Consider the following 18,934-nt stretch of genomic DNA (forward strand, 5'->3'; position numbering starts at 1 on the left):
AGAAAATAGGCATATGAGCATGATCTAAATGAGATAGTGCTTCAGCTGCCACTTAACCTAAAGATTGGCTTATTCAAAAGTTAGAGCACATTTACAATAGCTCTTAAGCCGAAGATGTGGGCTTGTATCTTCAGGGGATAAGGCCTCCGGATATAGCCTTTATTTATGGCCTAATACTTATTTTGTATTAGGCATTAACACATCTGTTAATGCTCACAACAATCTGTCACTTAGGTACCCCGCCCCCTTTTATAAAGGTGAGGTTACTGAGGCACAGAAGGGTTGAGTAATTGACAAAGGTCGCAACTACTTAGTGACAAACTGGAGCTGGAGCCTTAGCAGTTTGACTCTAGAGTAGTGCTTCTCATCCCTGGCTTGAATCACCTGCAGAACTTTTAAATAATACAGATGTCTGAAACTCACTGTAGACCAATCAAATCAGTTTCTGGGAGGATTGGTATTTTTTCAAAAGCTTTCCAAGGATTATAATGTGCAGCAAAAGTTGAGGTTTCCTATTCTCCTGTACTCTTTTTTTTTTTTTTTTGGGTGAGGACAATGGCACTGAGCTAACTTCTGTGCCAATCTTCCTGTATTTGTATGTGGGATGCCACCACAGCATGGCCTGATGAGGGCGTGTAGGTCCATGCCTGGGGTCCACACCTGCAAACACCAGGCCTCCAAAGCACAGCATGGGAACTTAACCACTACGCCACGTGGCCAGCCCCCTCTTCTCTGTACTCTTAATCAGTCCTCTAGTCCTCTGTCAGGATCAGCTTTACAGCTCAGTAATTGCCCTCTGCTGCTTTGCTTCTGTTTTCTTCCTCCCTGTTCTAATTGTCACGTTTTCTTGTGTCTGATATCTGCTGCCTGAAATTTCTCTTTGGCCTCCAGCATGAAACCTTGATTAGGGACTATTGATAATGGAGAGACAGCAGTGATTCTTTATATTAATGCTTTCTTGGTATCTTGCAGTGGAATTTAATTTTTTAATTTGCGGGACCAAGTAGAATTTTTCTCTGAGATCTGTGTTCAGCCCAGAGGATGCCTAAGGTCGGTTACCATAGCCAGGCTACCTCAGTTCCTTAGTGAGTCCCAGACTAACCGAGGAGTTTTTAAAAACCAGGTTCCTGCTTTCCTCCCCCTGCCTTCCCTTGTGATTCGTTAAGTCTGAGATCGGGCCTGGGAATATATCATAAAACACACCTAGGGGGTTCTGACTTCCTACCTAAGATTAAATGTAAACACTTGCATTTATTTCAATTCTTTTGATAATCTTAATTTTGACGTTGGATGGGATCAGAACCATCATCTGTGGTAATGGCTTACTTAAAAATAAACAGATTGGAGGTGGACGACCCCTAGGTGATTCTGTTGACTGGCCAGGTTTGAGAACCACTGACTTAAATGTTTGTGTGTGTGTGTGTCTGTCTCTCCTGGGGGCCAACAGATTTCCCCAGGAAATGTTTTGTCCACCCACTTTTTAGAATATAAAGAAGGGTCACATCAGAAAGCCTGTTACTTTCCCCTATTTCTCATGTGAAACACTTTCTTCTGTGTCAAATTCCACAAATTTCCTTTTTGACCTGGTTGGCCACCTTATCGAGGAGTGGAAAGGGAATTAAGGGAATTTTCTTTCCCAGTCCTGATCTTCCTCTCTGTCTTACATATCGCTTTCATTGCACATCTACTTGATTTTTCTCTTATATGGTCAACTAGTCCAAATTTTGACCATTTAAACCAAGGTTTGGCAAACTTTTTCTGTAAAGAATCAGATCATATTTTAGATTTTGCCGGGCCGTATGGTCTCTGTCACAGTTACTCAGCTCTGCCACTGCAGCACAAGAGCAGCCATAGACAATATGTATTTATTGACACTGAAATTTGAGTTTAATCTAGTTTTTATATGTCACAAAATATTATTATTATTTTGATTTTTTTCAACTATTTAAAAATGTAAAAATTATTCTTAGCTTGTGTACAAAAGGAAAACAGGCAGCAGGTTGGGTTTGGCCATAGTTTGCCAACTTCTGATTTAAACTAATCAAAACAGTCTTAAAACTAACTTATAGAACAAGTAACGAACATTGATTTTGTTTCAGAAACCAGGTTTGAGATTCCTTTAGAAATCAAACTTAATTTTACATGCAATTCAGTGAAATTATTTCTTTAGCATTCTTTTTTCACATAAAGTGTTGTGGAACTCCAGTCTGTACTCCAAGCCTGCCTGCCTCATTATTCAAAACATATGTGCTCCATTTTTGCTTGAACTTCCTTCTTGATACACTTTTCATTTCTTTTAGATGTAGAGCATTTCATTTGGGAAGTTTATGTTCTTTTAATTGTTTTTGCTCCTGAAGCTGGTTCAAGTCTCTGCCACCCTGTTACCAAATAGGAGAAGGGCTGGGGAGAGGCTTCAGACCTAATTTCAGTCCTACTTCCCAGCCAAGATTATGGATGAGTAAAAATTCCATACTTTTTACTTACCTCTAACTGAAATTTAACTTTCTTTTCAATTATGAATATAGGCAACAAACAGCAGTAGTATCAACAAAAATCAGAAATATGTTTGTATCACAGGTGCTTCTACCTTTTTTAAAATTTTTTTGCTGAGGAAGACTGGCCCTGAGCTAATATCTGTGCCCATCTTCCTCTACTTTATGTTAGGATGCCTGCCACAGTGTGGCTTGACAAGTGGTGTGTAGGTCCACACCTGGGATCCGAACTGGTGAACCCCTGGCTGCTGAAGCAGAACGTGCGAACTTAACCACGGTGCCACTGGGCTGGCCCCGCCTATATCTTTTATACTCACTACTTTGAAATTATAGTATTTATTAAACTTGATGCTCTATGTTATTTAATGCATTAATAAAGAAGTACATATTATATCACAAATTTATTTATTTATTTATTTGGTGAGGAGGATTTGCCCTGAGCTAACATCTGTGCCAGTCTTCCTCTATTTTGTACATGGGTTGCCAACACAGCATGGCTTGATAAGTGGTGTAGGTCCATACCCAGGATCTGAACCCACGAACCCAGGCTGAAGTGGAGCGTACCGAACTTAACCACTGTGTCACGGGGCCAGCCCCCACAAATTTATTTTTTAATAATTTATATTTTAATATAACTAGTTTTCTTTGTGATCCTGTGTATTTTATTTCATACATTTTTAGACATTATGAAGGAGTCTGTAAGGCTTTGTATTCTGCCAAGGGGTCTGCTGCACAAGAAAGGTTAAGAACCCCTGCCTAGGGCCTGATTCGTCCCTCCACCCCCTCCACTTTACTCTCCCCTCCTTCACCCTCTCCCCACAAATTTTCTCTCCCCTTCTGTTTTTGGGTTTTTTTTCCTCAAAGTCTAGATCCCTTCCTGATCCCTCATCCCCTAAGATAATTTATGCCCTAATGGATCACAGCCTGTAGTTTATAGAACATTGAGTCACTGAATATAGGAATAATTCTGAATGGTAAAGTTCTATATATAACCTGTCGTGTTATTTTATAATTTCTCCTGGGCTGGCCCTGTACTCTTCATATGTATAAATTAGCATTTATGTTTGTGAAGGTGATTGATCATATAAGGTGGTCCCAACCCATCTTCTCTTCTGGGAGACCCCATAGTGATAATTTATTGTGATCAGGTATATAAGCAAATAGCCCTAGTTTTTTAACAGAGATGGAGGAGGATAAATGTGTTCTCCTTCCCCCCATCTTACTCACTCTCCTCCCCATTCCACTACCCTCTCTCACTCTGTTCTGTACCTTTCACTGTTCTCTCCCTCCCCCTCATCGTTCTTATTCTCCCTCTCTGTTGTTCCTCCTCTTCCTTCTCTCTCTCTTTTTTTTTGGTGAGGAAGATTAGCCCTGATCTAACATCTGTGCCAGTCTTCTATTTTGTATGTGGGACACCACCACAGCATGGCTGGTGAGTGGAGTAAGTCTGCGCCGAGTCTGAACCTGTAAACCCTGGGCCTCCAAAGCAGAACATGTGTGACTTTAACCCCTCGGCCAGGGGCTGGCCCCTCTCTCTCTCTCTCTCTCTCTTTTATTGTTAGCTTCTTGTCCAGTTTAATATTGAGAATGTTTTCACTTCTCCATGTGAAGTTGGGTCCAAAAAATCTCATCCTGTATCAGTACCTTAAGCTGTTTTCCCCTAAGTGAAACAAATTCATCATAATCCTAATTTAGTGATATTCCTTCTGTTTTAGTTGACAAAGAGATGATGCAAAGAATAAGGGAGAAATCTATTTTACAAGCACAAGAAAGAGCCAAAGAAGCTACAGAAGCAAAAGCTGCAGCAAGACGAGAAGATCAAAAATATACACTAAATGTCATGATGAAGGTAAGTTGCAGATTGATAAGAAAGTCCTCTAATTCAAGAGATAATAGGAAACTATGTAAGGATAATTAGTTCCAACCACTGTACTTCCTCACCTTTTTGTTCATACGTTGGTTATAGGACTTACTGTGTTACATAGGCTCTCTACTACTTACATGTGTTCCTGAAAATGTATATGGAAGTCAAGGGTATAAAGGTTGATGATAGATTTACTTGTTTCAAGGAGAATGTTCTGTTTTCAGGGGAATAAAAAAATTATAAGGTTCTATGGTGTGTTTCACTTTTTTAATCTTAGAATAATGAACACAATTATTTAAAACAAAAAAAGTGTAGCGTAAACACTAAATATTGACAAATTAGTATCTTTTTAACTGTTGAGACTTTCAAATTAAAGCTTTAATCTGCTATGTATTTTTTGAGGTGGAATTCACACACCATACAATTCACCCATTTAAAGCACACAGTTCAGTGATTGTTAGTGTATTTGGAGTTGTGCAACCATCACCACAATCAATTTTAGAATGTTTTCGTCACTCCAGAAGAAAACCCAGTACCCATTAGCAGTCACTGTCCATTCTTCTGAACCCCTAGTCCTAGGCACCCACGAATCTACTTTCTGTCTCTGTAGATTTACTTATTCTGACTAGTTTTTACAAGTAATTTCTTATCTCACATTCTCGTTTTTGACATCTTGAAATGATTAAGGAATTTATAACAAGATTATCATCAAGAGCTCTGTGGACCCATAACTCTTGCATTTGGATCACTAGTCTTGTTTTTATAATCAACAGTTTGTAATTCCAAAGATTTCTCTGCTTCTTTTATCACTTCTGCTTGACTTTTAAATATAGCCTTTGGTTATATACTTTCTCTTTTACTTAATAATTGAACTTGTGGTCAGCCGAACAAACATTCTGCTTTCAGTATGCTTGACGATTTCCATCTTTTCTTGATTGTATTATCACTGCTAACAGCCTTTTGATTTTATCATTTTCCTGAATTTTAAAAGCAAAGTAATATAAAATTTGGGGCAACAGACAAGTATTTACTGGATTAATAGTTAAATAATGGCACACATACTGCTGCATTGGTAAATATAATGAAAGTGAACAGTTGGTTGGCAGGCAGCACCACCACACCATACCTTGAAGTTATTGATTTACTGATAACATGAAAGCCTGACTTTGCTTTCTGGAAAGGTGGTTTAAGGGCATTATGTATAAAATTTGAAGCTCTAGAGTACATTAAACTGATAGAACCTATGAAAGTCTGTAGTCTGTACTATGGACTATCCATTTTGTTGCTTTCCCTCAGTAGTGTTGAGAGTTGGGACCATATTTTGTTTCATCCTTATTATAGCCATTGCCAAGTAAATAGTAAGTGCTGGAAAATTGGAATGAATGAATGTAAATACATTGCTTTAGTACCCTGTAACCATAGCAAAATTGTTTTGGTGGATAGATGAAACTATTTTTACTCTGTCCAACCTTAGACACCATACAAAAAGAACTTTGATGGTCTAATATGAGCAGAGGAAGAGATATGACAATGAAAGGCCACCTGTTATTAGCTTAAACCATAAATTAGCTTACAACTTGAATTATGTATACCAAAAAAATAATAGTTTTTTAGTAGTAACCTTTTAAAAATAATTAGCTGGGCTAGTGCTAAGAGTCATTATGCCAGTTCACTATGCTGATGTGTTAGTCTGCTCTGGCTCCCATAAGAAAATACCACAGACTGGATGGCTTAAACAATTGACCTTTATTTCCTTACAGTGCTAGAGTCTAGAGGTCTCAGATCAAGGTCCAGCAGGGCTGGTTTCTGATGAGGAGTCCATTCCTGGCTTGCAGATGGCTTAGAGAGAGAGACAGATATCTCTGGTGTCCCTTCTTGTTAGGACACTAATCCTGTTGTATCAGGGCCCCACTCTTATAACCTCATTTAACCTTTTTTTTTTAAAGATTGGCCCTGAGCTAACATCTGTTGCCAATCTTTTTTTTTTCTTCTTATCCCCAAAGATGCCCAGTACATAGTTGTATATTCTAGTTGTAGGTCCTTCTAGTTCTGCTATGTGGGATACAATCTCAGCATGACTTGATGAGCTGTGCTAGATCCGTGCCCAGGATCCGAACCGGTGAAACCCTGGGCCACGGAAGCGGAGCGCACAAACTTAACTACTCAGCCGCGGGGCAGCCCCTCATTTAACCTTAATTACTTCCTCAGAGGCCCCTTTCCAAATACAGCCAGACTGGGGGTTAAGGCTTCAACATGAATTTTGAGGGGACACAAAAATCAGTCAATAACACTGTAATAAACTATCCCAGGTTTACTGGTTTAAAACCATAAACTTATTTCTCGAGATTCTGTGTGTTGGTCAGGCAGTTCTTGTGGTCTAGGACTGGCTTGGTTGTGGCTGGATGTTCTAGGATGGCCTCACTCATGAGTCTAGAGCCTTGCCTGGGAGATGTAGAGCCTCTCTCCTTGTGGCATTTCATCTTCCAGGAGGCTAGCTCAGCCTCCTTTCCTTAATAGTCAAGGTTCCTGGTAGCTTCTTTGCTTCATAATCAAAGTTCCTGGTAGTGAAGAAAGGGAAAGTCCTAATGCACAAGCACTTTTAAAGCCTCTTCTGTGTCATATTTGCAAATGTGCCATTGGCCAAAGCAAGTTATATAGCCAAGCCCAGATTCTAGGGTTGGAAAAATAGACCACACCTTTTCTAGGAAAAAGGAATTAAGTCACATTACAAAGGGGCATGCATCCAGTTATGGGAGGGATTTGTGGCCATTTTACAATTTATTTTACTCAATTAGTTTGAGTGGAAAAGATTAGGATTTGAACAATAAAGAGAATTTGACTCATCTAGCGGGAAAAGTTTGAAGATAGAGCAGTGATGAGATGTAGCTAAATCAAGGCTCTGACTCCATCTTCCTGCAGCGTCCTTACCGCTGCCTTTTCTTCGTGTCTGCTTCATCCTCAGGCTGAGAAGATCATCCACGTCTGCACATAACAGGGCCCAGCAGAAGACAGGCTATCTATTCAGTTGGCTCCCTTTTAAGCCCCGTAAAACAATTGCTTTAGATATTGTAGAATGATATTAAAAATGATAGTTTTACGCATGTTGAAATGAATCTTCAAGTCTTTGTTGCTTCAATTTTGGTTTACCACATCAACTTCTCGGTAGCTTTGCTGCTGATGTATCATTTGCTCGTTTAACAGACATTCACTGAATACTGTCAAAGGTGCTGAGACAAAGCTGAACCAGTCATTCTTCATTTTCAGCTTACTCATAGTCTAGAGAGGGAACAGACAAGAAAAAGCAAAGATTACACCATAGTGTGCGTGTATGCATAAGAGGTCGTGGGAAGATAAAGAGAGGACACTGGCAGAAGATTGGTATCTCAGCCTGAGATTGTGGTCAGGAAATATGAAGCAGTGTTGTTTGTGCTGACTACTGGCGAATGGGTGACAGTTACCTGGGAGAATAAGTAGGAAAATGACATTCAAGGCAGCTTGGATAAGTGCATGACAGAATATGGTACAATGAGGGAACATTTGTTGGTCAGAAATCTTAATATTTTGAAAAATTTCCTGAAGGTGGTAGAGAACTCTTTAGGGATTTTCAGCAAGAATGTCAAAGTAATTGGCTTTGTATTTCGGAAGGCTCATTCTGGCTAGTGACTTTGAAACAGTTGCAGGGTGGAGACAGAGCTTTTGTATTTTTAAGATGAGAGGACTTTGAGCATATTTATGTGTTGAAGAAGGAAGCCAGTAAAGAGGGACAGCTTGATAATACAACCAAGAGAGGAGGTTGATAAGGGAGCAGTTTCCTTGAGGTGGGATGAAGGTTGGAACAGGTGAAAAAATTAGTTTTAGGTAATAGAGGGATATTTTATCTTTTGACGCTAGAGGGGAGGAATAAGGAATAACTGAGCATCTGGGAAATTCTTAGAGACAGAGATAGTTAAAATGATCCTTTGTTTTCATGGTGAAGGAGGCAAGTCGTCTCCCCAGAGGGAGAGGGATCGAGGTGGAGGTCTATGGGGGTGAGGTGATTAGTGAAAGCTTGGAATCCTGATGCCATACCAATCTTTGAAACGTGCTTTTTTTCCTCTTTATTGACTGCTGTTGCCTTCTTCTCCTATCTTCACTGTTTTGTTTTATAGGTTGCTGCCTTCTAGTTTGAATTTTTTGGTTTGGTTTGGTTTTCTACTTCAGGCGACCCCTTTTTCCCACTGATCTTTTAACCTAGAAAGGTCTGAGTTGAAGTGCTTTCTTCTGTCCTTTTCTTAAAATTGAAACCCAGAAACCTTAAACTGTTGAGACAGCTTTGCCTGGCCATGCGGATGAGGAGTGGATTGCTTTCTGGAGTCGTCCAGGTTACGCGGTAGGGCCTTAAGAAGGTCCTTATCTGTGAAACCTCATGCCCTGTTTGTTGGAGTCATAGATAAGGTACAAAAAGACCACAAGAAACTAACTGCTTGGCCATTTTTTATTCTGTTTTTTAGTAATAACTTTCATGTTCCTGGCATCTTTTCATACCCTCCCCCCTTTTTCTGCATTTTCTTCCCTTTTAATGTATGTCAGACTTTCTCAGCACCCTATTTTCTGCTTTTAGATATTTAACATTTTCCCCGTGATCTCATTCTTAGGGCTCTGTGCTTTTGGTATCTCCTGTGCTAACTTCTTTGGCCTACTCTACATACGAAATCTTCATTCTCGTATCTTATTTATTATTAACAGTTATTACCATCATAAGACACTCAGTTATGCTGTTAGTATACTCGGCCTTTATATCACTATTCCTTTTGAATTTTCTTTTTCACCTTTTTTGTCTTATTTCTTATGAGAAGTCCTACAGACCAAATACACTTTTTTGTTTGCTTGTTTGTTTTTTTTCCTTTCCTTCAAGCTGCTGCTGTGGTGGGTTTTATTTTGCGGAATTTAATTTTAAGCTATTTTTTCCAGTTTTGTTGCGGTATAATTGAAAAATAAAATTGTAATATAGTTAAAGTATGCAACATGAAGATTTGATATACATATACATGTGAAAGGAATCCCACAGTCAAGTTAACCCTTTTTTGTGTGTGTTTGAGAACACTTAAGAGCTACTCCCTTAAATTTCCATTGTGCAGTACAGCTTTATCAACTGTAGTCACCATGCTGTACACTACTTCCTCAGCACGTACTTACCGTATGGCTGAAAGTTTGTATCCTTTCACCAACCTCTCCTCAGTTCTCCCACCTCCCAGTCCCTGGCAGTCACCCTTCTACTCTCTGTTTCTATGAGCTGCCTCTTTTTTTTTAAGATTCCACGTATAAGTGATAGCATGCAGTATTTGTCTTTGATTAGCTTATTTCACTTAACATACTGCCCTCTAGGTTCATCTGTGCTATTGCAAATGGCAGGATTTCCTTCTTTTTTAAGGCTGAATAGTATTCCAGTGTGTGTGTGTACCCACCATATTTCTTTATCAATTCATCCATCAATAGACGCTGAGATCATTTTCATATCTTGGCTATTGCGAATAATGCCATAATGAACATGAGGGTACAGATGTCTCTTTGAGTTAGTGATTTTGTTTCCTTTGAATAAATAACCGAAAGTGGGATTGCTCGGTCATATGGTAATTCTATTTTAAATTTCCTGGAGAACCTCCGTACTATTTCCCATTATGGCTGCAGCAATTTACATTCCTACCAATAGTATACAAGAATCCTCTGTTGTCCACATCCTCATCAGCATTTGTTATCTCGTCTTTTTGATAATAGCCATCCTAACAGGTGTGAGATGGTATCTCTTTGTGGTTTTGCTTTGCATTTTCCTGATGATTAGTGGTGTTGAGCACCTTTTCATGTATGTGTTGGCCATCTGTATGTCTTCTTTGGAAAAATGTCTAGTTAGGTCCTTTGCCCTTTTTTTAATTGAGTTAGTAATTTTCTTGCAATTGAGTTGTATGAGTTCCTTGTATATGTTGGATATTGATCCCTTATTGGATATGTGGTTTAGAAATATTTTCTCCCATTCCATAGGTTGCCTTTTCGTTTTGTTGATGGTTTCCGTTGCTCTGCAGCTTTTAATATGTAGTCCCACTTGTTTGTTTTTGCTTTTGTTGCCTAATTGAAAAAATCATTGCCAAACCAATGTCAAAGAGCTTATCACCTGTGTTTTCTTCTAGGAGTTTTAGGTTTCAGGTCTTTTATGTTCAAGTTCTTAATCCATTTTAAGTTGATTTTTGTGTATGGTGTAAGGTCGGAGTCCAGTTTCATTCTGTTGTGTGTGGCGGTCCAGTTTTGCCAACACTGTTTATTAAAGAGACTGTCCTTTCCCTGTTGTGTATTCTTAGCACCTTTGTCGAAAATTGACTGTGTATGCGTGAGTTTATTCCTGGGCTCTCTGTTCTGTTCCATTGCACCATGTATCTGTTTTTATGGCAATACCATACTGTTTTGATTACTATAGCTGTGTAATATAGTTTGAAATCAGGAAATGTGATACCTCCACTTTGCTCTTGCTCAAGATTGCTTTAGCTATTCAGGGTCTTTATGGTTCCATACAAATTTTAGTATTGTTTGTTCTATTTTTGTGAAAATGCCACTGGAATTTTGATGGGGATTGCATTGAATCTGCGTATTGCTTTGGATAGTATGGACATTTTAACGTTAATGTTTAATGTCACAAAATTAACATTTAATATTCTTCTAATCCATGAACATGGAATATCTTTCCATTTATTTGTGTCTTATTCAATTTCTTTATGAATGTTTTATAGTTTTCAATATACAGATCTTTCACCTCATTAGTTAAACTTATTTCTAAGTATTTTATTCTTTTTGATGCTTTTGTAATTTCTTTTTCTGATGGTTCATTGTTAGTGGAGAAATACAGCTGATTTTTGTATATTTGTATATTGATTTTGTATCCTGCAACTTTACTGAATTCATTTATTAGTTCTAACAGCTTTTGGTGGAGTCTTTAGGGTTTTCTTTGTATAATATGTAATCTGCAAACAGAGACTATTTTATATCTTTCTTTCTGATTTGGATGCCTTTTATTTCTTTTTCTTGCTTAATTTTCTGACTAGGGCTTCTAGTACTGTGTTGAATAGAAGTGGCAAGAGTGGACATCCTTGGTCTTATTTCTGATTTTAGGGTTCATAGGGATCTGAAAGCTTTTCACCATTGAGTATGGCATTAGCTGTGGGCTTGTCATATATGGCCTTCATTATGTTGTGGTATGTTCTATCTACACTTAATTTGTTGAGAGTTTTTATCATGAAAGGATGTTGAATTTTGTCAAATGCATTTTCTACATCTATTGGGATGATCATATGATTTTTATCTTTCATTTTGTTAATGTGCTGTATGATGTTGATTGATTTGTATATATTGAACCATCCAATATCCCAGGAATAAATCTCACTTGATCATGGTCTATGATCCTTTTAATGTACTGTTGAATTTGCTTTCCTAATATTTTGTTGAGAGTTTTTGCATCTATCTTCATTAGGGATATTGGCCTGTAGTATTCCTTTCTTGTAATGTCCTTATCTGGCTTTGGTACCAGCGAAGTGCTGGCCTCCTAGGATGAGTTTGGGAATATTCCCTCCTCGTCAACTTTTTGGAGAAGTTTAAGAACAGTTGGTATTAATTCTTCTTCAGATGTTTCGTAGAATTCACCAGTGAAGCCATCTGGTCCCGGACTTTTCTTTGTTGGGAGATTTTCAATTGCTGATTAAATTTCCTTACTTGTAATTGGTCTTTTAGACGTTCCATTTCTTCACGATTCAGTCTTGGTAGGTTGTGTATTTCTAGGAATTCATCCGTTTCTGCTGGGTAGCCCTGGCTCTTGTATACAGCCCTCACTGCTCACAGAGTTGGTGTCAGGGATGCTGCCGCTGGAGGCAGGGTCTTGGGCACCAGTGCAGTCCTGAAGCTTCAGGTTGCAGGTGCCACCCACCACTGCTGGGGGTGGGGAGAGACTGAGTTGCAAGTGCAGCTGTGGTTCCTGCAGCCTCTGGTCTTGGGCGCTCGCACAGTTCCTGGAATCTCAGGTCGTGGCACGACTATCAGGTGAGGGGCAGGGAGCTGAGTCACAAGTATTGTTGCTGTTCCTGGCCCCTCTGGTTGCTGGCCTGCAGTGATTCGTGGCACCTCTGGTAGCCTGGGCTGCCTGAATTCCTGGGGCCTGTATTCATGGGCATTACCTCAGTTCCTGGGGCCTCTGGTCACAGGCTTGGCCACAGTTCCTGAAACCTCAAGTTCAGTAGCTGCTGCTGCTCCCTAGGTTCCACTGCCTCAGTCTAGGCCGCCTACCTTCAGATGTATAGATGTATGTGTCTCTTAGATGTTTTAGTGTGCAGTGTAGAGAGTCCTTTGTTGGTCTATGGCTGTCCTGCTGGTTGTAACTTAGAGGGGAGAGACAAAGGAAACAACTCACTCCACAATGATACTGATGTCATTCTGTCTCAAGATTTTTTTTTTAATTTTTTTTTGTGTGTATGTGAGAAAGATTGGCCCTGAGCTAACATCTGTTGCCGATCTTTCTCTTTTATTTTTTTTCTCCCCAAAGCCCCAATACATAGCTGTATATCCTAGTTGCAAGTCCTTCTAATTCTTTGTGGGATGCTACTACAGCATGGCTTGATGAGCAGTGCGTAGGTCCATGACCAGGATCTGAACTGGCAAACCCTGCACCACCAAAGCAGGGAGTGCACAAACTTAACCACTGTGCAACTGGGCTGGTCCCTCAAGATATTTTTTGATTCTCTTTTGATTTCTTGTCTCACCTATTGGTTGCTCAGGAGCATGTTATTTAGTATCCACATACTTGTGAATTTTCCAGTTTTCTTCATTATTGAGTTCTAGTTTCATACTGTTGTGGTCAGAAAAGATGCTTGATATGATTTCAGTATTTCTATTTTTTTTTTTGTGAGGAAGATTTGCCCATAGCTAACATCCATTGCCAATTCTCCTCTTTATTTTGCTTGAGGAAGATTAGCCCTGAGCTAACATCCCTATCAATCTTCTTCTGCTTTGTTTGTGGGATGCCTCCACAGCGTGGCTGCTGAGTGGAGTAGTTCTGCACCTGGGATCCAAACCCACGAATCCGGGCCACCAAAGCGGAGTGCATGGAACGTTATAACCACTCAGCCATGGGGCTGGCCCCTGATTTCAGTATTCTTAAATTTATCAGGACTTGTTTTGTGGCCTGACGTATGATCTGTCTTGAAGCAAATACTCTTTGGACCACCTTGTTCACTTTCTTTGTCACTGTTTTTTAATTACCTAGCCATTGAGTATTAGGATGCTGGTTATTTTTATATGTTTTCCTTATAAGTTTTTATCTTTATATACCTTAAAAGATGTTTTCTTATCTAAAGATAATATCTGTGTCTGGCCCAGTGGCATAGTAGTTAAGTTTGTGCCCTCTGCTTCGGTGGCCTAGGGTTCATAATTTCACATCCACATACAAAACAGAGGAAGATTGGCACAGATGTTAGCTCAGCAACAATCTTCCTCAAGCAAAAAGAGGAAGATTGGCAACAGATGTTAGCTCAGGGCGAATCCTCCTCAGCAAAAAAAATAAATAAGTAAGAGTTGGCCTGAGGGTCAGGCATCTAATTTAGCGCATGTATCTAGGAATCTGCTGGGACACTCTCCGGGTATGGAGACTGGCAAGTGCCATCTTTACACTCTCCCTTTGCCATGCTCCAGAGCTCGAGTGTCTCCTGGAGGAGAGCTTTTGCATCTGTCTGGTGCCTGGATTTTTGTGGCTGCTGCCTAGGGGACACCTTTTGATCACCTGGCTCTGGAGGCCAGGCAGGTTTGTGTTCCCGGTCCCATGAGACTGTAATAATCAGCATCACCTAGAAAGAAGCTTATACTCCTGTCTGATGCCCTGATTTTTCCAACTGCTGCCAGGGGACACCTCTGCATTGCCTGGCTCTGGCAGCCAGTGGGACTTATGCTCATGGGCCCCACAGGACTATAACAAATGGAGAAAGAGTTTTTAAACAGCCACCTCCCCCAGAGGACAGCAAGAGACAACAGGCTGAGGAACTTGCTATTTCAGTGAAGGAGACCTATTAATCTGATCATCTTGACTGCAGACTGAGGGGCAGGCTTCTGATTGGGCACACAGTTTGGGGATGACTGTAATTCCTTCCAGAGACCTTGGAGGGCAGGTGCTATCTTTGCATTCACCCTCTGTCATGCTCCAGAGCACCAGTATCTCCTGGAGGGGAGCTTTACATGTGTCTGGTGCATTGTTTTTTCTGTCTGGTGCCCTGGTTTTTCTGTTTGCTGCCAGGGGTTCTGCCCTTGATCACCTGGCTCTGGTGGCCAGGGGGACTTTCATTCCTAGGTCTCATGGGACTGTGGCAATTGACGAGACAGTTCTTGGCAGGCTACCAAGACAGTGTACTGGGTCACACTTCCCAGTCTTTCTGTGAAGGAGGCCTCTTTTGTTGTCCTGGAGCTTCAACCTAGGGGGCAGGCTTCAGGTTTGGCACACATTTATTGGCCTACGGACTGCTCTCAAGGAACATAGCTGTGGACTCCATCTTGGCACTCTCCCCCTGTCCTGCTCCAACTTGCCAATGTCACCCAGAAAAGAGTGTATATACTTGTCTGGAACCCCAATTTCTGCAATTGCCACTCAGGGGAAACCTCCAGATCTCCTGGCTCTGGTGGCCACCGGGGCTTATGCTTGTGGTCCCACAGGGCTGTATATATTTGCATACTTTTAAAAGCTGATGCCTGAAGTTCTGGCTTCCAGGCAGCCTGAATCTAGGTGCTGAGATCCTCCCCTTTGGAACACTGACAGCTTTTGGCACATCCTCAACTACTGGGAGCTATTACAAATATAATAGGCTGCTTGGACAAGCACAGAAGTTTGAGAGACAACCAGGAGCTGAGGCAAGAGTTAAATGACAAGGTTTTCATCTTCTACACAAGGCCACTCTTTCAAGACTGGGAGAGGTGGTTGTTTCATCTACTGTATAGAAACTTAACCCAGAGAGTCAAGCAAAATGAAGAAACAAAGGTATATATTCCAAATGAAAGAACAAGATAAAACTTATGAAAAAACCTTAATGAAACAGAGATAAGTAATTTACCTGATAAAGAGTCAAAAGTAATGGTAATGAAGATGCTTACCGAACTGAGTAGAAAAATGAATGAACACAATGAGATGGAAAAATATAAGAAAGTACCAAATAGAAGTCACAGAGCTGAAGAATACAATAACTGAACTTAAAAATACACTAGAGGAGTTCAATAGCAGACTAGATGAAGCAGAAGAAAGAATCATTCAACTTGAAGACAAGGCAGTAGAACTCAACCAATCATAGCAGCAAAAGCAAAAAAGAATGAAAAAAAGTGAAGATAGCTTAAGGGACTATGGGACAACATCAGACAGACATAACATTTGCATCATAGGGCTCCCAGAAGGAGAAGAGGGAAAGAACATGGCAGAAATCTTATTTGAAGAAATAATGGCTGAAAATTTCCCTAACCTGGGGAAGGAAATAGACATCCAGATCCAGGAAGCCCAGAAATTTCCAAATAAGAGGAACCCAGAGACCCACACCAAGACACATTATTATTAAAATGTCAGAAGTTAAAGACAAGGATCAAAACTACACTAAGATATCACCTTACCCCTGTTAGAATGGCAAAAATATCCAAAACAAAAAGTGACAAATGTTGGAGGGGTTGTGGAGAAAAAGGAACCCTCATACACTGTCGGTGGGAATGCAAACTGGTGCAGCCACTATGGAAAACAGTATGGAGATTTCTCAAAAAATTAAAAATAGAAATACCTTATGACCCAGCCATCCCACCACTGGGTATCTATCCAAAGAACTTGAAGTCAGCAATTCCAAAAGTCCCATGCACCCCTATGTTCATCACAGCATTATTTACAATAGCCAAGATGTGGAAGCAACCTAAGTGCCCATCAACTGATGATTGGATAAAGAAGATATGGTGTATATATACAATGGAATACTACTCAGCTGTAAAAAAGGATAAAATCATCCCATTCACAACAACATGGATGGACCCTGAAGGTATTATGTTAAGTGAAATAAGCCAGATAGAGAAAGACAAACTCTGTATGACTCCACTCATAGGTGGAAGTTAACATTTAGACAAAAAGGACTGATTGGTGGTTACCAGGGGAAAGGGGGGTGGGGGGAGGGCACAAAGGGTGAAGTGGTACACCTACAACATGACTAACAATAATGTACAACTGAAATTTCACAAGGTTGTAAACTATCATAATCTTAATAAAAAGAAAAAAAATGTTAAAGACAAGGAGAGACTATTAAAAGCAGCAAGAGAAAAACAATGTGTTACATACAAGGTAACCTCCATAAGTCTAGTGGCAGATTTTTCAGCAGAAACTTTCAGGCCAGAAGGGAGTGGCATGATATATTCAAAGAGCTGAAAGGAAGAAAACTTTCAACCAGGAATAGTTTACCCAGAAAAGTTATCACTCAGAAGTGAAGGAGAGATAAAGGGTTTTCCAGACAAGCAAAAACTAAAAATCACTGCTCAACTGGCCTTACAAGAACTGTCAAAGGGACTTCTTAAAGCTGAAGAGAAAGGGTACCAGCTAGTAACAAGAACACATATGAAAGAATAAATCTCACTGGAAATGTAAAGATGTAGTGGATTATTCACTTATAAAGCTGGCATGAAGGTTAAAACACAAAAGTAGTAAAATTAACTATGATTACAATAATTAAGGGATACACAAGATAAAAAGATGTAAAATGTGCCATCAAAAACATAAAGTGTAAGGGGGGTAGTAATAACGAGCTTTACAATGGGATCAAACTTTAGTTGTTATCAACTTAAAATAGACTGTTAGAGATATAAATTATTATATGTACTCCTCATGGTAACCACAAAGCAAAACCTATAGTAAATACGTAAAAGATAAAGAGAAAGGAATATAAGCATACCACTAAAGAAAGTCATCAAACTCAAAGAAAGCAAGAGAAGAAAAAGGGAACAGAGATGAAGCAGAAAAACATCTAGAAAACAGTTAACAAAATGGCAATAAGCACATACCTATCAATAATTACTTTAAATATAAATAGACTAAATTCTTCAATCAAAAAAACATAAAGTGGCTGAATGGATAAAAAAATAAGACCCATCTATATGCTGCCTATAAGAGACTCACTTTAGATTAGACACATACAGACTGAAAGTAAAGGGATGGAAAAAGATATTTGATGCAAATGGAAACCAAAAGAAAGTTAGAGTAGCTATACTTGTATCAGACAAAATATACTTTAAAACAAAGACTGTAAAAAGAGTTAAAGAAAGGTGTTACATGGTGATAAATGGGTCAATCCAACAAGAAGATATAACATTTGTGAATACTTATGCACCCAGCATAAGAGTGCCTGAATATATAAAGCAAATATTCACAGACTTAAAGTGAGAAATAGACCGCAATATAATAATATAGGGGACTTTTTTTTTTTTTTGAGGAAGATTACTGAGCTAACTGCTGCCAATCCTCCTATTTTTGCTGAGGAAGGCTGGCCCTGAGCTAACATCCATGCCTCTCTTCCTCTACTTTATATGTGGGACGCCTACCACAGCATGGCTTGCCAAGCGGTGCCATGTCTGCACCTGGGTTCTGAACCGGCAAACCCCGGTCCGCCGAAGCGGAGTGTGCACGCTTAACTGCTGCACCACTGGGCCAGCCCAATATAGGGGACTTTAATATACCACCTACGTCAATGGATAGATTGTCCAGACAGAACATCAATAAGGAAATGTCGACTTTAAACACCACATTAGACCAGATGGACTTAGATATTTACACAACATCTCATCCAAAAGCAATAGAATACACATTGTTCTCAAGTGCACATGCAACATTTTCCAAAATCAATTTTGTTACATTTTAACTTTGGCTATAATAGATACCTATATCATTCTAAACACAATTCTCATTTCCACAGAATATAAACAAACAAATAACTAAATAATTAAATTTCAGAAGTTAATAGCTTTCCGAGAGAAATTTTAAAACACTATGTTAAACTTTAGACTGAATTAATACTTTAATTTTCTTAGTTTAAGAGAACTCATTGTTAGAATGATATGTATAGCTCCATGTGGAAGATGAAACTAATGTACTCTTACCTGGCATTTTTGCATGTTGTCTATCTACTTTTTTCATTAGAGCCCTTAACATAATAACAGTTATTTAAAATTCCATGCCTGGTAATTCTTACATTCATGTGTCTCTGAGTCTGGCTCTGATAATTGCTTTGTCTCTTTACAGTGTATTTTTTCTTGCCTTTTGGCATGTCTTGCAATTTTTTGTTGACAACAAGACATATTGTATCAGATAATAGAAACTGAGGTTATCGGGCCTTTAGCATGTAGATTTATTTTAATCTGGCTGGGATTTGGGCCATATTTAATGTTAGCTGTAGGTACGGGTACCCGAGGCTCAAATTCCTCTAGTGTCCCTTTTTTTTTTATTCCTTTTTTGATCGTGGGCTTCTGTATCTAGTGGTCCTCAGAGAGTCTTTGTCATACGACTCTTTCTTCTGTAATC

The 18,934-nt window shown here is 39.5% G+C and overlaps 1 protein-coding gene across 2 annotated transcripts in view; it reads left to right on the top strand.

Moving 5' to 3' along the window:
- Positions 1-18,934, top strand: part of DNAAF4 (dynein axonemal assembly factor 4) — a 58,670-nt gene that overhangs the window by 1,445 nt on the left and 38,291 nt on the right. For both annotated transcript variants that reach the window (XM_014860444.3, XM_044764846.2), the window contains one exon: positions 4,208-4,341. In XM_014860444.3, the coding sequence (XP_014715930.1) occupies positions 4,208-4,341 (134 nt within the window). The remainder of the gene's footprint in view (positions 1-4,207; positions 4,342-18,934) is intronic.

The sequence above is a fragment of the Equus asinus genome, chromosome 2, assembly GCF_041296235.1.
Source record: "Equus asinus isolate D_3611 breed Donkey chromosome 2, EquAss-T2T_v2, whole genome shotgun sequence".
Taxonomy (NCBI): Eukaryota; Metazoa; Chordata; class Mammalia; order Perissodactyla; family Equidae; genus Equus; species Equus asinus.